We start from the raw sequence: 20681 nt of genomic DNA, 5'->3' as shown, positions 1-20681 counted from the left end.
TTTTTTTCAATAAAAGCACTTGTGTATACTTAAACAGGGCCTATATACAAGATGCATGAGGAAAGTCCAGTCTTTTTCTGCAAGCTTTTATATGCTGTACATATCTTCTGTGTCAGGTTGTCAAGGATTGAGCACAGTGAAGATGAGCTCGATGAGACTCACTGGTGATGATCCATGGACTTTCGAGGAACCAGTGACCAAGCACCTGAGTCTCCAGGGGCAGAGTCAAAGTCAAAGAAAACAAGACAGACGAAATTCAAAGTCAAAGTCATGTTGATTGCATTCCTCAAATTGAGGGGTTTTCCACAGGACCATACAATCAACCGGGTTGCTCCACTATGACAATTTGCCAGCTCACAAATCCTTGAGCATCTGACAGTTCCCGGCCAAGAAGATCATGACTGTGCAGTAGTGCTTGAAGGTGTGGCAGAGAAGGCGGGGAAAGTACATTAAACTCAAGGGGCTTTATTTCGAAAGGGAAAACTTGACACTTGCATTTTGGCATTGGTATATACAGTACGTATCTGACGCCATTCTTTTGTAAAATACACTTAAAATGTCCCTTTTTTTAAAGCATTATTTTTTTATTCAATGAATATAACATTAAATTAATCGAAAATAAGAGTGTACATATGGTATAAAAAAAACCTTGCTTTCGTAAAAAAAAATAAGGGCATTTCTAACTGTACTATGTCAATGTTAGCAAACAACTGTGCAGCTATCCTTCGGGATCGTTCTTCAACTTTGTTTTAAACATTTTTCAGGGAGAAAAATATGTGTGCAAATTTAAGCAAGTGTCATAAACTACCGGTGTTGTGTCAAAGTGACCATATCTTACCTTCCAAGCCAATTCATTTTGGTCCTCATTGAATGCCGTAGACGAAAAGATGGCGACCCTTGTGCTGGTTGGCCGTCCTGCGAGTGTCCTTCCAAAGATTACGAGTGAGTCACGTCAAAATAGTACTTAGTGTGTGTCTTTGTGGTTTTGTAAATTTTAGATATGATTAATACACCGGCTTCGCACAGGCTCGTTACTGCAAACACGAGCGCGCGTTGAATGACCTTGCATATCTTCTTGGCTACAGGACCGCCGGCTAACGCTAACTAGATGCTAACGTTAGCTGTTTTGTTTCAGTAGCTCCCTGACAGAACATAAGGACACTAGTCTCACTTCAAGTAATGTGTCAAGAACTATGACATTACGAAAACGGTTTAATCGCTCAGAAGTTTGTATGCGTTCGTGTGTGTGAAATGAACTTTAATTACACGATGTCAAGAGTTGTCAAGGCGTGTGTCTGTCTGCGATACAAATTTGCAGCGACAGGACTGGCTGGAACTACGAAGAAATAGTTTACATACTGAGGTTTTGGTATACAAACCTTTAAAAATGCCCTTCAAATGCATTATTGTCTGATAAGGACTTAAACCCATGTCAGGCAATGATTTTTGAATCAAATGTAACCCAAAGTTCAGAACAGCATATACATATAAATAAAACAAATAATTAAGCCTACCTAGAATGTTATTTAAACGTTTCAATTTATTATTTATAACGCATTACTTGCAGACTAAGCTATATGATTTAAAACAAAACAAAACAAAAAAGTTAATGCCACTTAAATTGGACCCTACAATTTACGATGTGTACATCATAGCTGGCATCTCAAGTGTATTGTATCTCTCTCCAATCAGAGGGTTGCTGTCCCGCCGCTGCATTGTCAGCCTCTTGCTTGGGTCCAGTTCAGCAGAGGAAACTGCATCATGCTGTCATCCCCAAAGGGAAGGGAGGCCGTTCATCGTCCAGTGGCATCGCCGCTACAGTGTTCGGTGCAACAGGCTTCCTGGGGCGGTATGTGGTCAATCGGCTGGGTGAGTAAAAAGGAAAATCGGGTCACTTCCTTCAATGCAAACAGAACATAACAATGTAAACGTGCATTGTTCGTTCCTTGTACTAAATCGGTTGGTCTTTTCTGACAATTACACAGAATTGATTTGGTGTGTTATTTGTTTGCAGGTCGGATTGGATCTCAGGTCATAGTCCCTCATCGCTGTGATCAGTATGACACCATGTATTTCAAGCCTATGGGGGACCTCGGACAAATCATTTTTATGGTGTGTAAGTTGCATAGGAGTTCAATGATTTTCCACCCCACCAAGATAATAAAATCCTCAGAGACCTCACATTGGGCCTCATTTACTAACCATGTGTATGCACCAGTTTGTGCGTACGTATGCATGTGTTGCGCACAAATGTGTGATTCATTAATATCTTTGTACTTGACTTTGTGAATATTCTGCAAACAAATTTAGAACAGCACAATATAATGAGAATAATAATTTTAATATTAATAACTTAAATTGAGAATTTGCTGATGAGTTGACTTATGTCCTGAATAAGCATGAAAAGGGCACTTCTCACATTTACCCTAATCCAGAACAACAACAACACAAATTTACAGTTAACAAACGACCATAAAAAAAAGTCCTTTAGGCACACGTCACTGCTGGCCTGCTTGTCCACTGGCATAAATTTCATAAACTAAAAAGTCATCTTTGGTTTGCTATATTTATCCCTTGATATCTATTTTAACTTCAACATTTGTAGTGTTTGTTTGTTGATTGCTTCGTAATGGATTTTTTCTGTGTGTTTTGTGAACAGCATTCTCTAATTTAAATTCGGGATGAATTAACTGAATCTGACAGTGATTTTGCGTTTAAACTCAACTTGTGCGCACATTACAAACTAGGGCTGGGTGATATGACTGAAAAATATATCACGATATTAGTATGATTTTTTTTTTTTTTTTTTTTTTTTTTTTTACTATTGAAAATAAGGACTTGAAGAAAAAAGGATCAATTTAGGTAATTTTGTTTTAACATATAATACTGAGCCTTTAAGTCATTCACTGCCAAGGACGTATTTGTCTTTTTCGGTCCAGTCATTCAATTCCAGGAACTTATTTATATTATTTAAAATGTTAGGTTAAAAGAGGGTCTGAAAATGCCTGGCACTGAATGAGTTAATAAAAGATCAACGCAACTATGAAAAATGGCTGAACAATGTTTCACAATATTAAGTATGTCATATCTTTCAGTGTTGAAAATTATCCTATATATTTTTTACCAATTTAGAATAAGAAAAACAAATAACTGGTTCTGTAATATAGTGTAATGTGCAAAGTTGCCACTCCAACAGCGTACTGTAAATGTTGATTTGTGGAACACGCCACCCCAAATCAGTATCGTCATTAACCTTCATTCAATGGTCATACAGTGTAAGTGTAGTGAACTAATACGCTTGCAGTGCATGCAGGGAAAACTCAATTTTAGTATTATTTTTAAACCGTCCGCAACAAAAAGATGTAATTCATTCAAGAAAATCGATATGTCGAACAGGCCTAATATGAACATTCGAACACATTTATTAGTAAATGAGGCCCATTGACTTTATGTGGAATTCTGCTTCAGGAGTGGGATGCCAGGAACAAAGACTCCATCAAACGAGCTTTGGAGCACTCCAACGTAGTCATCAATCTTGTGGGAAAAGAGTGGGAAACAAGGTATGAATTGACCTGACACAATTCCCAACCAAGTAAACATTGAATACTGGCATTTATTGAATTTTTGCTTGCATCTTTGTGTGAAGGAACTACCGATTTGAGGATGTCTTTGTGAACATCCCGCAGCAGATCGCCAAGGCAACCAGAGAGGCTGGCATCACTAAGTTCGTCCACATGTCTCACCTCAATGCTGACATCCGCAGCTCTTCCAAATACCTGAGGAACAAGGTAGGAAACATGCTGTGAGATAATTGCTTGTGCATAAGTGCGTGCATTTCCTGATCGCTCTTTTGCAGATGAGCCAAACTCATTATTGTCATTATTGGTTATAATGGTGAAACCATATAAATGTACAGCACAATCGTTGTGGGCGTGTGACAGTACGCAAAACAAAATCACATGTGTACATAGCCTGGTTTTAAGATCAGGGTTTGGTATATATTAGGGCTGCTCGATTAAGCGAATTTCAACCGAAACCGAATTTTCTGGATAAAAAGATGTTGAAAACGTTCAAATCGGCACGTTCGATTTTGCTATCTTTGGTGTATCTGAGCCACCGTAGTTTCCTCTGCATTTACGCTTCCTCCGAGCGCGCATACCGGAAAAACTACAACACCATCCATGGCTACCGGCGATTCTGCTATTTGCTCAGGCAAGTGAGCGTTTGGTTAATAAACCGGGCAAATATAGATCTGCAGTGCAATGTGTGTCCCGCATGTACAATACAACCCGTGAGCAAGTAACTCAACGTCTGAAAGTCGTCCCTTTTTTTTCCTCCTCTACCGCGGACCTCTGGTCCAACCGGACTATGCATCTGTATTTCAGGTTGACAGTGCATTGTATTATTGAGTGACAATTTTGCACTAATCATTGATTTATGTTTAAGTAAGACCAGGGAGAAAGGTGAAAGGCTAGTCACTAGCCGGTTGGCAAAATGACTTGCTAACAGACTGTTTGGTTTACAGACTTGACTGTCTACCTTCTCTTATGTTGATGATTTCGTTTCAGATGGTCTATGCACGCTCTTCTTTCATTATTGGTTTAATTAAGAACAGATCTGAAATCTATTGTGTAAGTAAAATGCTGTTGATCCCAATGGATTGTTCTGTGTGTATTAAGTTAAATTGGCATTTTGAGTTCAAAGAAAGAGAAAAATTAAGTTTAAATAAAAGACATCCTAAATATTTCTTTTTTTATTTTACAAAGAAATCGTAATTGTAAAATCGGGTTTGAGAGAAAATAATCTGGATTTTCTTGTTAGGCAAGAAAACATCCCTAGTATGTATGTATGTGTATATATATATATGTGTGTGGGTGTGTGTGTGTGTGGGTGTGTGTGTGTGTGTGTATATATATTGCTCCTCTCACTAGCCGTACGATGCATTCATGAACCTCGGAAACATCACAACTCAGCGAAACACAAATCCGACCACAACGCAGATATCCCAATTCGTTGCACCGTGCGTAATCTCGCGCTATAGTAAGTGGACCTAACCGAACGCAAGTGGACCGAAGCGAACGTGCCATACCCAAACGTATTAATGCACCCACGTGTACCGTTACACCCCTAATGTATGTGTATATACTACGGGTATAACGGTACGCTAAATCACATTTCGGTTCAGTTCGGTTTTTAGGAAACTTCGGTTCGGTATATTTTCGGTACAAAAAAATTGGTTTTTTTTTGTTTTTTTTAAATATGTTTATTTTGAAAAGATGACAAGTAAATGGTACATTTTTTGCAAAAACGAAATAAAAGCGAACCATTTTGGTGATATTCTAAGAAATTACACCAGAATAAAAAAATACACTAACAATAAAGAGCTCTTAATTTAGTAAATTATTAAAACACTGAAATCTGTAGCCCTTTGCCATGCCACCTGGCAGTTTTACCTGAACGAAAGGTGCACCAAAGTAAATTGAATGCGGTACTTGAACCATTTGGAGTATCGGAATAGTTTTGGTCTCTTTTTGAAGATAACACTTTGAATTGTTCTCCTCAACTGTCAGAATCCTTTTAAGTGCTACTGGCACTGAATTATGGAAGTTTGAATACATAGAAGGCCATGCGTCGGCCTTCGTTTATGTATGTACTGCATGTACAGGAATATACTGTATGTATATATGTACGTATGACACCTGTGCTCTATTGTGTGTCTCAGGCTGTGGGGGAGACAGCGGTGAGAGATGAGTTTCCTGACGCCATCATCATGAAGCCTTCGGAGATGTTTGGGAGGGAAGACAGGTTCTTCAACTACTACGCAAGTAAGACTGAGATGTGTGTCAACAGCAAAGTGCAAATCAAAGCTTATCTCACTATTATAATCATTCCTTCAGACATGCGTTGGTTTGGCAACGCCGTTCCGCTCATCAGCCTCGGGAAGAAAACTGTCAAGCAGCCGGTTCACGTAAGATGACGTTTTCCTTCGTCACAAACTCAATCTCTGCTTTTACCACATGGACTTGTTTGCTTACATAGGACAAAGGAAAGTGTAAATTAAAGCGGCTATGTATCCCATATTCGTCTGAATGTGCTGGGGGCTCTCACTAAGCTGCGCTAACACAATAGTAAAGTCATAATTGTAGTAACCATTTGTATGAAAAACATTTCCAACTATAAAACAATCAAATGAAAAACAGTAAGTGCAGCACTAACTGAACATGCCTTCTTGCGCCACATCACACCATATTCTTACACCGCTGTGCAAACCAGTTCATTGTACGTCCACCTCGGAATGTCATGTCGGGACCAACATAAATGGAGAGACTACTGTCCACTTATCTTAAAATCAAACATTGACAGTGTTGGCAATGAATGCCATTATCGATTCGCTGTGTCGCACGATTGTCACGTCAGATACCCGCGTCGTTGAATTATTACGTCAGTTACGCACGCTTTTGCTGTGTAGTGCAGAGCAGCCTGCTCTCATGACATATTTGCATCTCTAAACCAATCAATTATGCTGAGTTAGTGTGATGTAAATACTGCTGGTTAATGACTGGATGTTGATAAACAAATCCTGACGCTTTCAATTTGCACGGTGAAGAGCCATGGCAACGGTCTATCCAAAGGCATGTGATCATTTTTTTAAATTGGAAATATGTATTTACCGTATGCTAACAAAACAAACTCTATCATTTTAATGGTACAAGTGATATCTGCATTTATTTTGAAAATATAGCACGTACTTAAATTAGAGGAATTTTATTTTCAAATTACCTGTGCTACCTAGTGGACATAAAAGGAAATTAAGCACTCATTGTTTATTGTCAGTATACACCAAAATAGTTTTGCCATAGGTAAATTATTATGGAGACATTTATTCATGCATTATTATATGATTTTACTATATACTTCGGACAAAATGTTCTCATAGTAAATAGGGCTGCCACAAATAATTATTTTTCTAGCCGACTAATCAACAACTTTAATCACGATTCGTCTACTAATCGGATCATATGTAAATCATATCGCAACTGCTCTTATAATCGTCATCATTAGTTTACATCTGGAATTCTTTAAGGTATGTAAAATTTAATAATGAAGACAATAAGACAGACAGACAGCGGTACATATAAGCGGGAGACAAGGCATTTTTGAGAAGAAACCAAAGCGCAAAATAAATACATAAATCAATGACTCGTCAACTATTAAATTAATTGTTGACTATTTTGAACGTGGACGTAGTTGTGATTAGTCAATTAATCTTGGCAGCCCTAACAGTGAATAATGTCTTGTTTGGTAAATAGTGAAAGTGGTAAATGGAAAGATATCTGAACTGGACTCATTGAATAAAAATAATAAGAGAAGCATGATGAGATAAGAGGTAAGTTTTGAAATCATTTCTTTGCTTTTTAGTGTATGGTTTTCATAAATTTAATGTCGTATATCGTCACTGAAAACACTTATGTCCATTTTTTTTTTTTTCAATTTCTTATTTTTACGTGAATGGTGTTTCCTCGTTATAGACAACCTATCAACGTGAAAATTAAAACATTTTCCAAAATTGGTCATAAGTGTTTTTCACAAGACAGCGACATATGTAAGGTTAAAATGGAATTCGTAAGAGGTCAAAAGTGAGAATGTGATTATTTAGTCACTAGATTCACAGAAGGATGACCAGTGTTGAGGTTATGGGCAAGCCTGAAAATCTTGATGAGGCAGTTGAGACTGCAAAGACAGACAGTCAAGTGGCAGAGGGTGACAAAAAAAGTATTTTTAGCAGACAGCATACATTTTGATGTTTTTTTTTTGAATGTCGGTCCTTAGCCCTATTGAGTTATGAGCATGCTCACGGAACAAAATAAACACGTAACTCAAGGTGCCACTGTATTCCAGTCTGTTGCCAAAAAGATCGTCCTCTTCTTCATCAGGTTGTCGACGTGGCAAAGGCCATCATCAGCGCGGTCAAAGACCCAGAGGCCAATGGCAAGACGTACGCACTAGTCGGGTAGGTGACCAAGTCTTTGCGCTCACGGGACAAATCATTAGGTACACCAGCACAGCCTAGCAGGCTCCAATGCAAGATCTGCATCAAAGGTTTACAAAGATAATAATATTCATTTTGGACTATGCCATTATACAGGATGTCTCTCGTGTCCCTGACGTCTGGACACATAGACACTTGCTTGAACTTGCATTCAGTTTCAACCTATGCATTACAAATGTTGGAAATCGTATTAACATCTTCAATTGTTTATATGTCAGTTGAATAAATGATAAAACTGCTTGGTGTGACTTTAGGGACACTTTGCAGTATTTGTTAAACATTGTGTGCATTACTGCGTTTAATGTAGTTTCCATTGATGTTCAACAGATGTTTTGTTACATTTGGATCCCTTAGCAACATGAGATTAGCATGTGTAGTGGCTTTATTGTTTTTTCTTACAAACTTGAACATCCAATTGACATCGAGATGTGATGCAGCGTTTTGGTTTTTTTTCCTGTTTTGTAGTCCCAACCGGTACCTGCTCCATGACATGGTGGAGTACATATACGCCGTTGCTCATAGACCCTTTGTGCCCTATCCACTCCCCCGGCCACTCTTTCAGTAAGTGTTGAACATGATTGGCCCTCATCGGGTACACTTCAAGTTGAGAATCGGATGCTAACTTTTTTTTTCAAGCTTTTTATTTTCACAGTTGTTTGTATCCAAATTAACACAGTTTAGTGGAGTGATGACTCTCTTTTGAATGTTCCCCTGACAAGCCTCTTGAGGGCACCCCAAGCAGATGAATTGGCAGCTGTTAACGTTTATACTGCCCTGAAGATCTGTATGAATCCCCTTATGTGCTTCCGTTTGTCCTTTCAGCCTGGCTGCTCAGTTTTTTGCATTGAACCCATTTGAACCCTGGACAACCCCAGATAAAATAGAAAGGGTAAGAAAGAAGACTTTGTTATAAGTTTAAAGTAAGAATTACAGCTCACTGCAGTTCATCAGTGTTTAGCTTGAGGATTTTTTTTTTTTTTTCAGTTTCACTTAACTGACATGAAATACCCAGGACTTCCTGGTCTAGAGGATCTTGGTATCAGTCCCTCCACCGTAGAGCAAAGGGCGATTGAGATTCTGCGTCGTCATCGCCGATTCCGTTTCCTGGAAGCTGACCTGGATGCAACCAAGCCAGCGAAGACCGTCAATTACTAAAGTACTGAATCAGTGGCTCAACGTCACTTCAGAATGCTTTAACTCAATTTATTATGTAAATAAAAAATGCATCTTAGACTTCAAGTATTGTTGTTGTTTTAGTTTTTTTCACATTTCACTGATGATGATTTAAGCCACTTATAGTGGTACAGATTAAAAAGAGAGTCAAAACAATATAAAGAAGCAATGATCATTTGCATATGGTCACATCCAGTGGTGGGGCGTGCCAGTAAATTTCGCCAGTCCATCACTATTTCGCCGGTCCGTCAGTCGACAGTCTGTCACTCTCATTTAACTGCGTTTCTGTCATAGAAAAAACTACGGGACGTCACCGCTATTTGAGGACCATTATCTTCATGCCCTACTCTGTCGTCTCTGACTAGAATGTTTCACTTTGAAAGCGGGGTCTGGCCTGTTGGGTGACATTGGAATCAGCAAATGTGAATATACATGGTGACATCTCAATGAATGAACCTTACCCATTGTTCAATAAAGTCATTGAAAGTGCACCGGTGGCAGTATATCTTTGACCACCTGCGAAGGGATCACAGTTTATACAAACTAGCAGGGGTAGCTCTTTGTTAAATTATGCAACGCCTACTCTATCGGAGACGTGCAGTTGCGTAAGACCATTCCGTTTTGTTGTCGGCAAACTGTTTTGTTATCTTCTTTATTTCAAGAATCTTCCCAACATTTTGGGTTTTTTTTAGCCACTTTTCCTCTTGGTTCCCGCTTATTGCTATTTGAGTCAGGGGCGGAGCCAGAACCTGGCTAATGGGCGGGCCTGAATATTTCTCTCACTGAGTGCAATCCTCCTGTCCCGACACATTGTATATTCAAATAAAATGACAAACTGAATAATATGAAGTTCAGATCTTCCTTAGACAACCACAATTATGCCATTCTTAATGTTCAATAAAATAAAAAACACACACACATACACAAAAGGAAACACAAATTCAAAAAAATGTAACCTTCTAAGGCTTAGTGGCCACATATGTGGACAGCACATTGTAGCACTTGTGTCCACAAGCGTGTGCACTGTGGAACTGTGGGTGTTTTGGACACATATGTGGTCACTTACACTGCCAACTTGTGGTCTCAGAAGAGTATTACATACTACAGTCACAATACAGTATACAAAATACAGTACAATACAATACAAAAAACTAAAAGATGACGCTTAGTTTTTCTTCTAATTAGGTTCCAATAAGCCCAAATAGCAAAAAGAAATAAAACATGTAAAAAAACAGATTGGGCCTTTGGACATTAATAATAATTCATACCTGTCAACTTGTAAGTTTTCCCTGTATTTTATATGTTTTTTTGATCATTTCAAATTGTGTACGCCGTATAACAATTTTTGTATGGGAAAAAAAAATTAAAAACTCGTTTTTTGTTAGACCGATTTCGTCTTGCCCATTTCGGCTCTAATCCGGAGCGTCCGTTAGCGATTCCGACTGCAAACTTCATCCGACTTTCACGAGCAAAGTGAGTAGTCTTCCCTCGACAAGCCTGTTTACAGATCACAGACGCACAATATGCACAACAAAATGAAAGGGTTGGTCCCGCCTGCGTTTCAGAGACACAACCTGAAAATGTGCAGAGAAGTGGAGAAGCACCTTGACCCAGCAGGATGGGTTGGTCGATTTAACCCAACAGTCAGTCAGAGTCAAATATTTTGCCCAAATTTTGTGTCAAATCAATTAAGAATATTAATTGCCTTAGATTCCCAATACGTATAAAATGATTCAACAAACCTATATAACAAAATATATGCTAGCTTTGGTCACTCAAAGCATATATTGTGCAATAAACAACACTACAATCTTCAATAGAAATTGTATACAAAATATTCATAAAATCATCTTTTAGTCAAGAACAAAACGTTCACATCACGGGCGTGCAGTAACAGTGAAAAATAACTAATAAGTAAAAATAGCAGAGCTGGGCATTCCATCTGACCAATGGATCGGTCCTTCTGTCCGTCACTTACGGGCGCCCGTTTTGCTGACAATTGACGGGAAACAGCATATGGATGGATGGATAAATATTATATCAATCTCCCTTACTTGTGACAGATTGACAAAATTAATTTCTCAGATGAAGAAAAGAAACGTGAACTTTGATGTACTTCAAGAACCGTCATAAAGGTCCATTCAGCCTCAAAAAGAGGAAAATGAACTGGTTGAAACTAGTTGTGTGGGTCATTATTCTCTTCTGTTTCCTTGAACCACTGGCACAAAACCACTTGGTCAAAAGATACACATTCATGATGTGTAACATGTAATGATGTGGTATTCTACAAGAAAAAGTGATAATTTTACCGGAAAAAGAGTCCTAATTTTAACAAAAATAAAGTAATATTGCCAACGGGGGCCCTGTGCTTAAGTCAGCGTTTCTTTTTGTGGTTTAATTTTGTTTTGCCATTTTATGATTGCCCCATTCTATGCTGTGATTAAAAGACAAAACCTGTCTTCTTTACATGAAACTATTTTTTGCTTTTCTCGTAATTCGCGTCAATTATGAGAAGAAACTGTAACTAAAGAGGTCAGCGGTTTGGGGTTTGTTGTGGTGACCGAAGCCTCAAGTCACTGGTGATTCATCATCATTGTCAGTCATGGTTTTGGTGGCCAACTTGTTGCTGTAAGATTCAGCTATCCTTCCAGTCTACTCGTCATTTGTTGGCCTTTCTCATAATGACATGATCCATGCCTCGTAAAGGTTGTATGATTCTAATGAAAAGTGATTCACAGTGACGTGCTTGATCCGAAGTGAGTGCACTTCCTTATTTGCCTAACTTTTGTCCCATTAAAATTCTTGGAAGATTTAACACAACTTCCTCAAAATATGCGACTGATAATGAAATATTCTTCATGTTGTTGCGGAACTTAAAAGTTACAGGAAATGGAATATTAACTTTTCAAAGGTCCCATGTCACATTTGTTTATTTATTCATTTATTTATTTATTTATTTTTTTTTTTTTATCATCTTTGTTCTTTTATCAGGGTTGCAAGATCCTTTGGGCTAGAAATGCCCAGGATTACTTATTCTAACTGTTCTAGTTGGTCAAAAACTAAAAATTTGAATTGCCATGTCTCTGCGTTGCAAATGTAACAGCAATTCAACACATTTTTAAAAATAAAATGCTGGGTTTTAAATTATAAGCAAGACTAAAAAACAAAGCGTGGAGAGTCTTTGTCACCGAAATGCACTGTTCATGGTTAGTGACTGGGAAATCACTGCCAAAAGCAATTTATTCAATAAAAAAAAAATACAATACAGTATATTTATTGCATGTGCAGCTTCAAAATCCTGATACAAGGTTATTTTTTCATACAGTGCTCAATCACTTGATGTAAGAGGAGGAGCCGCCAACTGAATTTTTTCATGGTGGTTCATTTTAGCTGCGTTTGGTCATATCACACATTATGTAACAGGCCGAAAGGCCTAGATGGACCAATCCGATGTCATTGGACTGTACAGCTCACAAACTGTGGATGAACTCACAGGGCATGAACCTCACCACATTTCACTGGCAGTGACTCCCTGTGATTGTGTTGTTGTTATTTTCAGGTACTCCAGCTCACTCCCGTTTTCTCAAAACGTCTGGTGGGCGTTTCAGCATGTTGAATCGGCGTCGTAAGACATTTGGTCATTCTGATTGGCTGTTAGCTACCGCACGGGGCAAGAACAGAAAGTGACGAATACAGATAAACAGTAAACGATGGAAAGCTTTGAGAATTCCGCCTTTGACGCTTTAATCTTCTTACAAGTGCAAGAGCATAGGTTGACAATGTTAGGTACTGTGTCAAGAACTTGAAGGTTTGCTTCATGTGGGAGTTCATTGTGAGCGAAAATATAGCGGAATGCATGGTTTTTATTTTTATATTCCGCCCCCGCCAATAGTTTTCCAGTTGTTTTTTTCTAACCATGAGGAACAGTGACTACCGCCGCCGATGGTATGGAGGGGTATTACACCTCACGCAATTGCAGAAGGTACTTAATGGTCAACGTTGCTGTCTGTCATTGCTGTGTATCTTTTCAGCGGGACGTGCCGACAGTCGGCCTGACGCCACAGGGGGTAAGCGTTGGCCACAGTGGAGAAAAAAACACAATGTCTACTTTAAAGCCAATAACAATAATAATGCATCCGATTTATATAGTGCTTTCCTGGACACTCAAAGGCACTTTACAACAGATTCATTATTCATTTACTCACACATTCACACTCTGGTGGTAGTAAACTACTCATATAGTCACAGCTGCCCTGGGTTAAACTGACGGAAGCGTGGCTGCCAGTACGAGCCTATGGCCGCTCCGACCGGCAGCAAACGTTCACACCCAGCCATTGGCCTAGGAAACAACAACACATGACTCAGACAGAGCAATATTCGAACAACCGACCATCTGATTAATGAATGACTGCTTGACCTCCTTAGCCACGGCCGTCCCAATCAGAAATATCCATTGAAACAGAAGTCACCTGTCAGCCAACTGAAACACCAAAGAAAGAAATGAATGTGATGCATGAATCTCAAACTGTGAGGGAGTCATGCTCACCACTTATCCGTGCTGTCAAGCAAATATTCAGATTTTGATAAATATTGCTATCCTGTGGCCAATGATGCACAGGTGCAAGTCTGGGGTTTTCTCTAACACGCTCCCGAGAAACTGAGCCACAAAAAATGAAGCGCCACAATCTTTTGGTTGGGGGCCCCGGTGACCCATGTCCGAGCAAGGGAGTATTTCTGCAGCACTCAGGGTCCCTAAAAGCATAGTGGCTTCCATAATCCTCAAATAGAAGAAGTTTGGAAGACCACAACTCTTTCTCGACCTGGCCGTCCAGCCAAACTGAATAATCACGGGAGAAGAGCCTTGGTGAGATAGGTAAAGAAGAACCAAAAGATCACTGTGGCTGAGCAGAGATGCTGAAGTGAGTTAGAAGACAACACTGCAGCCCTCCACCGGTCACGGCTTTATGGCAGAGTGGCCCAATGGAAGCCTCGCCCACATAATTTGCCGAAAAACACATGAGGACTCTCAGACTATGACAAATAAGATTCTTTGGTCTGATGAGACCAAGATTGAACTTTTTTGTGTTCATTCTAAGCGGCATGTGTGGAGAAACCCAGGCACTGCTCATCACCTGCCTAATACAATCCCGACGGTTTTCAGCTGCAGGGATAGGACAACTGGTTGCAAGTGAAGGAAAGATGAATGCAGCCAAGGACAGAGATGTCCTGGAGGAAAACCTCTTCCAGAGTGCTCAGGACCTCAGACTGGGCCGAAGTGTAGTGACCTATACCCGATTGAGCATCTCTGGAGAGACCTGAAAATGGCTGTCCATCAACGTTCACCATCCAACCTGACAGATCTGGAGAGGATCTGCAAGGAAGAATAGCAGAGAATCCCCAAATCAGGTGTGAAAAACTTGTTGCATCATTTCCAAGAAGACTTATGGCTGTACTAGCTAAAAGGGATGCTTCTACTCAATAAAATGTGTCAGGGTGTGAATACTTAAGACCATATGATATTTCAGTTTTTCTTTTTTAATAAATCAGCAAACATTTGTACTTTTCTGTTTTTCTTTTGCTGTCAACATGGGGTGCTGACTGTACATTAATGAGAAATAATATGAACATTTTTGATTTTGGCAAATGGCTGCAATGACTCAGAAAGTGAAACATTTCAAGGGGTCTGAATACGTACCCACTGTATGTAGATGTGCGCGTGTTGTTCAATGAAAATTATAAGCCAAATGGATAACCTTGTGCTTGAGAAAACATTCAAATGGATGTCAAGTCAAAAATGTATCTTCTTGCTATTTGGATGTTTCACACAGTTATGAAGATACATAAATATGACCACAATCATATTTTTGAATGCTGAAATGGCAAAAATGCATTCAGCATTGCAGAGTAAGTGGTGTGAATGTCGCCAAAAGATGTGCAAATTTGTAATAAATGTGTCTTTGTCTTTCTGTTGTATTCATGTTGCAAGCTAGCAATAGTTTCTCATGTTGAGTAAATGCTTTTTTTAAACTTTATAAATAATCTGAAAAATATTGTAAAAATCCTAAGAAAAAAATGATATACAATATTGTCAATTTGAATAGATAGAAATATAACCATCCTGGATATTAAATAAATAATATTAATGGAAAGAAAGCAACAATGAAATCCTCAGTCTCCAAACCATGTACATCTATCATTAGCAAATATTCACTTCCTGTTTTCTGTCTTTGCTTTGCACATTTTTATTTCATGCATGCAGTAGAATTAATTTGCAAAGCTACATTAAAAAAAAAATCATAAAGTGACAAATGCAATCAATCAGCTTCACAAAATCTCAAATCTAAATAAACCACAGTGAATAATGATATAGTTGTGGAAAATTGTGGTTACTGTCATTTATAACAGAACATACTTTTCTCTATCCAGCTATCTTTATTCACTTATCCATTTCGGGTGAGTAAAAGTGAAGAAAATAGTAATAGTACGATGATGTCATGTATTTTGCCACGAATCAGTAAGTTACAAATGAGTGAACGTGTTTCCACTTTCGGAGTGGGCGGTGGCGTTGTGAAGGAGGGTGGGGTGCATCCTCACGGCTCGGAGGGTTGTGTAAGAGCGGGCAGATTACACGGGCAACAACACACTCTACCGTGGGCCTAAGAGAGGAAAGCCATGGAGCCTATCGACAGCCCTTACGAGAACTACACATATGAGGAGACGGAGAACTACATCATGTGCGACAATTCCGAGTGGACAGCGACTCCATTGCTCATTCCGGTGCTTTACATAATCGTCTTCATCTTGGGCCTGTTTGGCAACAGCGTAGTCATTTTCACAGTGTGGCGGGTGCAAGGGAAGCGGCGAGCGGCCGACGTCTACATCGGTAACCTGGCTTTGGCTGACCTGGCCTTCACGGTCACACTACCCCTGTGGGCTGTGCAGGCGGCCATGGGTGACCACTGGCCCTTCGGGGTGGCCCTGTGCAAGATCAACAGCTATGTAATGATCCTCAACATGTATGCCAGCGTCTTCCTCCTCACCTGCATGAGCTTCGACCGCTACCTGGCCATCGTGCACTCACTGCCCCGTAACCAGCTGCGCATCCGTGAACACATTGGTATCACCCTTGCCACCGCCTGGATGCTGTCGGGCCTCTTGGCCGCGCCCGCCCTCGTCTTCCACACCACCTGGAACTTGCCGGACGACAACCACACTTACTGCATCATGGACTTGGGCCTGGTGGTGACAAGTGAGCAGCAGGAGAGGCTTTGGAGCGCCGGGTTGAGCATGTTGTTATGCACCATGGGGTTCCTGCTCCCCTTCCTGGCCATGATCGTGTGCTACGGGTTGATCGGCTGTACCGTGATGCGCCACTTCAACAGATGGCACAAGGGGGACCAACGTAAGTGGCGACTCTTCAAGATCATCACCACGGTGGTTGTGGTCTTTGCCGCATGCTGGACCCCTTTCCATGTGTTGAACGGGGCAGACGCCCTCTCAGAACTGGGTCTGTTTCCGGCCACCTGCACTTTCCAGCGCTTCATGCTTCTGGCCTACCCGTACACCGACTGCCTGGCCTACATCAACAGCTGCCTCAACCCCTTCCTGTACGCCTTCTTAGACCTGCGTTTCAGGTCACAGTGCCTGGGCCTGCTTCGCCTCAAGAAGTCCCGCCAGACATCTCCCAAGGCCCAGCGCGCCTAGAGGACTCTCATCAATGCTCGGTGCTTACTTCCATATTCTTGACTCTTTGGCCCATTGGCCGTCTGAGCCTCACCTGCATGTGATAAGTTGAAAAAAAAATAAAATAATGTTTACTTATTCAATTATTCAATTATTCAATTATTTTCCATTTCAGTTCTCTGGACCTTGCTTTATATTGAATTTCTTTTTTAATCCAATGATGTCCATGATGTCATTATAAAATAGTATAAATAAAATAGGTAATAAAATGTGCATATTTCCTGTTCCAATACATGGGTGGGACGGGAAACGCGACAGCAAGCAACCAGCCTCTGCAGCATCACCTCATATTGTGCAATCGGTGACTGAAAGAACAAATAGCACAGATCAACAGCACCACATACAGTATTGTTCATATAATTTGGGCAAACGTAATGTCTGATGAACTGGTTTTTGAACATTCTCATACAATATTATGGAATTAGGTTATTTTTGTTCTTGATGATGCATCATTTTATCCGTTAAGGTTTGCTCTTTCCTCACATACCAAAAACGACATTTTCATTTTTGGAGACATAAGCCTGGAATTGTCTTCACATATAGGCTACTGTAAATATATACACAGAGGTTGAGGTTCCGTCAGAGTGACGGAAGTCTGTCACTTTATCTGTCACTATTTCAGGCCGGCCCACATGGGCCCAGTCGGCGCCCAATTGGTGCTACGAACGTAATTTCCATGTCACACACAAGCACTGTACAGGCTGACACACAGCCACAAAAATGACAAAAATTCAAATAAAAACAACAGACATACATACAGCGTGGTGAAATAAAAATAATATGGGACACATGTCATTGAGGTCTGTGGGACGGAAAGGTATGCAACACTGTTTTCATTTATTAATTTTTTCTGTATTTGGCTACATGTCAGGTGTGCGGCATCTGCGTGTGACGTAGTCCGGTAAGTCCGTTCTCGAGGATATTTAGCTTTACCAAATTAAATTTCACCCATTCCCGATGTGTGTGCAAAATTTACAACATGCTTCTTCCTGAGAAGTTGTTTACGTGCAGCTTAGCCTAAAAACAAGTTTGATTTGTCAGTTGTTATAATTATTGTTGTTGTTGTTATTAGGCATAATATATTATTTAATATAGAAGCCTAATGATATTAGAAGCACATGGGCTTTTTTTTTTCAGTTGTGGTATTTGTTTCATGTGTCTCTGACATTCCTGCTGAGAGTTATGGGCAGTTTTGCCGTTCTGTTTTTTTAGGGGGCGCTAGAGTGCAATTTAGATTTTTTTTGTTTTGTTTGTTTGTTTGTTTGTTTGTTTGTTTTTTAATGCTATCGCAATTTCACCCATTCCTGATGTGTGTGCAAAATTTGGTGAGTTTTGAATTATGTTAAGGGAGTCAAATTAGAGCTCAAAGAGGCGGCGGTATAATAATAATAAAACACTAAGGATACAATAGGGACATTTGTCCCATAGGTACAAAGGTCCCCAATGACTACATGACTTCCTCTTTGTGTGGAGGCATATTTACCATTTTACATCATGCTTCTTCCTGAGAAGTTGTTCACGTGCAGCTTAGCCTAAAAACAAGTTTGATGTGTCAGTTGTTATTACTTATTGTTGTTGTTAGTATTAGGCCCAATTTCATAATTTAATAAAGTAGCCTAATGAATATAGAAGCACATCCTTTTTTTCAGTTGTGGTATCGAATAGAGAATCAAGAATTGTGGAAATTTACTAGTATTAGTATTGACTACTGAAATTCTGGTACTGTGACAGCCCTACTGAGACTTTGGGTGTGTTCAAGGCACAGACAGAACACTAAAGTTTACATGATTACCGGTACAAAATTGCATGGATTAGAAATCATTAATTTTCTTGGTCAATTAAAAATGATATCCATAGGCTTTATTATTATTATTACTATTACTAGTAGTAGTAGTAGTAGTAGTATTATTATTATTATTATCATCGTGTGTGCAATGTCGGGCCCCTTTGACCTCAAAACCCATGTGGAATACAGACCAGCGAAGCCACTGGTGCTATCCAGTCAGCCACCGTACCTCCATTTAAACACAACCATAAACATTCAGTGTTGGAAGCTTGCAACAGTTTGTCATGTTGGCAAATGCATTTTTTTACTTTATTAATAATCTGGAAAATAATGTAAAAATTCTAAGAAAATGAATGAATAGATAAAAATGTAACCATATTGAAAATTAGATACATTTTTATTTTTTTTTTAAATGACAAAACATTTACATCATTAGCAGATAAGTAACATTTTCATTTACTGTTTTGCATTTTCTGTCATTGCTTTGCACATTTTTATTTCATGAATGCATTAGCATTCATTTGCAAAGGTAAATTAAAACAATTCTAAAGTGACAAATGCAATCAAAAAATGTCAAAGGTGACAAAAGCAATCAACAACTCTTAACAAAATATGAAATCTAATTAAATAATTGAATGAATAATGATATACTTGTGGAACATTTTGACCTTCGGGGAGGCCCTGTGCAAGATCAGCAGCTATTTAGTGATCCTCAACATGTATGCCAGCGTCTTCCTCCTCACCTGCATGAGCTTCGACCGCTACCTAGCCATCGTGCATTCTCAATCCAGTTCCCGCCTGCGCATCTGCTGCCACATTCCTTTCTGCCTTGCCACCGTCTGGGCGCTGTCGGGCCTCCTGGCCATACCCTCCCTCGTCTTCCACACCTCCTGGAACAGGTTTGGTAACAAACACGATTATTGCGTCATGGACTTCAGCCTGGTGGCGACCACCAGGCATCAGGAGATCCTGTGGTTCTCTGGCTGGAGTTTGTTGGTGTCCACCATGGGGTTTCTGCTCCCCTTCCTGGCCATGACGGTGTGCTACGGGTTGATTGGCTGTACCGTGATGCACCATTTCAACACACGGCGCAAAGGGGACGGGCGAAAGTGGCGACTCTTGAAGATCATCATCACAGTGGTTGTGGTCTTTGCCATATGCTGGACTCCTTTCCATGTGTTCTACAGCGCAGGTGCCCTCTACGGATTGGGCTTGTTCTCGGCCACCTGTGCATTGGAGCGCGTCCTGCTGCTGGCCCAGCCATACACTGGCTGCCTGGCCTGCATCAACGGCTGTCTCAACCCATTCCTCTACGCCTTCTTAGACCTCCGTTTCAGATCTCAGTGCCTGGGCCTGCTTCGCCTCAAGAAGTCCCGCCAGACACCCACCAAGACCTAGCGCGCCTGATAAATTCAGTGCTCGGAGCTTACTTCCAGATTCTTGACTCTTTGGACTACTGACCTACTGAGCCTCGCCTGCATGCGATAAGTAAATAATATCGACATAAAATTCAAATAATCTTTACATAAAATTATTTTCCATGTTTTACTATGCCTGGGTCTGCTCTACATCATCACCTCATATTGCACAACTGGTCACAGAAAGCAGAGATAGCAAAGATCAACACCATAATAATATAGTATAGTATAATATAGTATAGTATAGTAAAGTATAGTATAGTATAGTATAGTATAGTATAGTATAGTATAGTATAGTATAGTATAGTACTTTTCATGGGACTCAAAGACACTTTACAACAGACATGTCCAGCTCCGGTCCTCAAGGGCCGGTGTCCTGCCTGTTTCCTATCTATCCCTGTTGCAACACATTTGATTCCAAAGAACATGATCGTTATCAAGTTTCTTCAGAGCTTGCTGATAAGCTGATCATTTGAATCAGATGTAGTGCATCAGGGACAGATGGAAAACA

The 20681-nt window shown here is 40.0% G+C and overlaps 3 protein-coding genes across 3 annotated transcripts; all 3 read left to right on the top strand.

The window, feature by feature from the left end:
* Positions 1–827: 827 nt before the first annotated feature.
* On the top strand, positions 828–9289 carry ndufa9a (NADH:ubiquinone oxidoreductase subunit A9a). Its single transcript, XM_086029513.1, has 11 exons — positions 828–942; positions 1693–1869; positions 2015–2112; positions 3469–3560; positions 3647–3788; positions 5723–5825; positions 5898–5968; positions 7935–8011; positions 8516–8611; positions 8873–8939; positions 9035–9289. Exons 1-11 carry the CDS (start codon positions 888–890, stop codon positions 9203–9205), a joined length of 1149 nt encoding a protein of 382 aa, XP_085885639.1. The 5' UTR covers positions 828–887; the 3' UTR covers positions 9206–9289.
* Positions 9290–15862: 6573 nt separating this feature from the next.
* LOC147148530 (apelin receptor B-like) lies at positions 15863–16997 on the top strand. Its single transcript, XM_086028659.1, has one exon. It carries the CDS (start codon positions 15896–15898, stop codon positions 16925–16927), a length of 1032 nt encoding a protein of 343 aa, XP_085884785.1. The 5' UTR covers positions 15863–15895; the 3' UTR covers positions 16928–16997.
* Positions 16998–19394: 2397 nt separating this feature from the next.
* Positions 19395–20150, top strand: LOC147148529 (apelin receptor A-like). The gene has a single exon (XM_086027349.1). It carries the CDS (start codon positions 19395–19397, stop codon positions 20148–20150), a length of 756 nt encoding a protein of 251 aa, XP_085883475.1.
* The last annotated feature ends 531 nt before the right edge of the window (positions 20151–20681 follow it).

The sequence above is a fragment of the Filicampus tigris genome, chromosome 4 (genome assembly GCF_054856515.1).
Source record: "Filicampus tigris isolate MCC_2025a chromosome 4, RoL_Ftig_1.0, whole genome shotgun sequence".
Taxonomy (NCBI): domain Eukaryota; kingdom Metazoa; phylum Chordata; class Actinopteri; order Syngnathiformes; family Syngnathidae; genus Filicampus; species Filicampus tigris.
The sequence above is the reverse complement of the archived record's forward strand: the minus strand, read 5'-3'. Positions and strand labels throughout refer to the sequence as shown.

Coding starts and splice junctions, on each gene's coding strand:
- ndufa9a (XM_086029513.1), top strand. CDS start 888: ATGGCGACCCTTGTGCTGGTTGGCCGTCCTGCGAGTGTCCTTCCAAAG. Junction 5,969..7,934: donor CTGTCAAGCAGCCGGTTCAC/GTAAGATGACGT, acceptor CTTCTTCATCAG/GTTGTCGACGTGGCAAAGGC. Junction 8,612..8,872: donor CTCCCCCGGCCACTCTTTCA/GTAAGTGTTGAA, acceptor TTGTCCTTTCAG/CCTGGCTGCTCAGTTTTTTG.
- LOC147148530 (XM_086028659.1), top strand. CDS start 15,896: ATGGAGCCTATCGACAGCCCTTACGAGAACTACACATATGAGGAGACG.
- LOC147148529 (XM_086027349.1), top strand. CDS start 19,395: ATGATATACTTGTGGAACATTTTGACCTTCGGGGAGGCCCTGTGCAAG.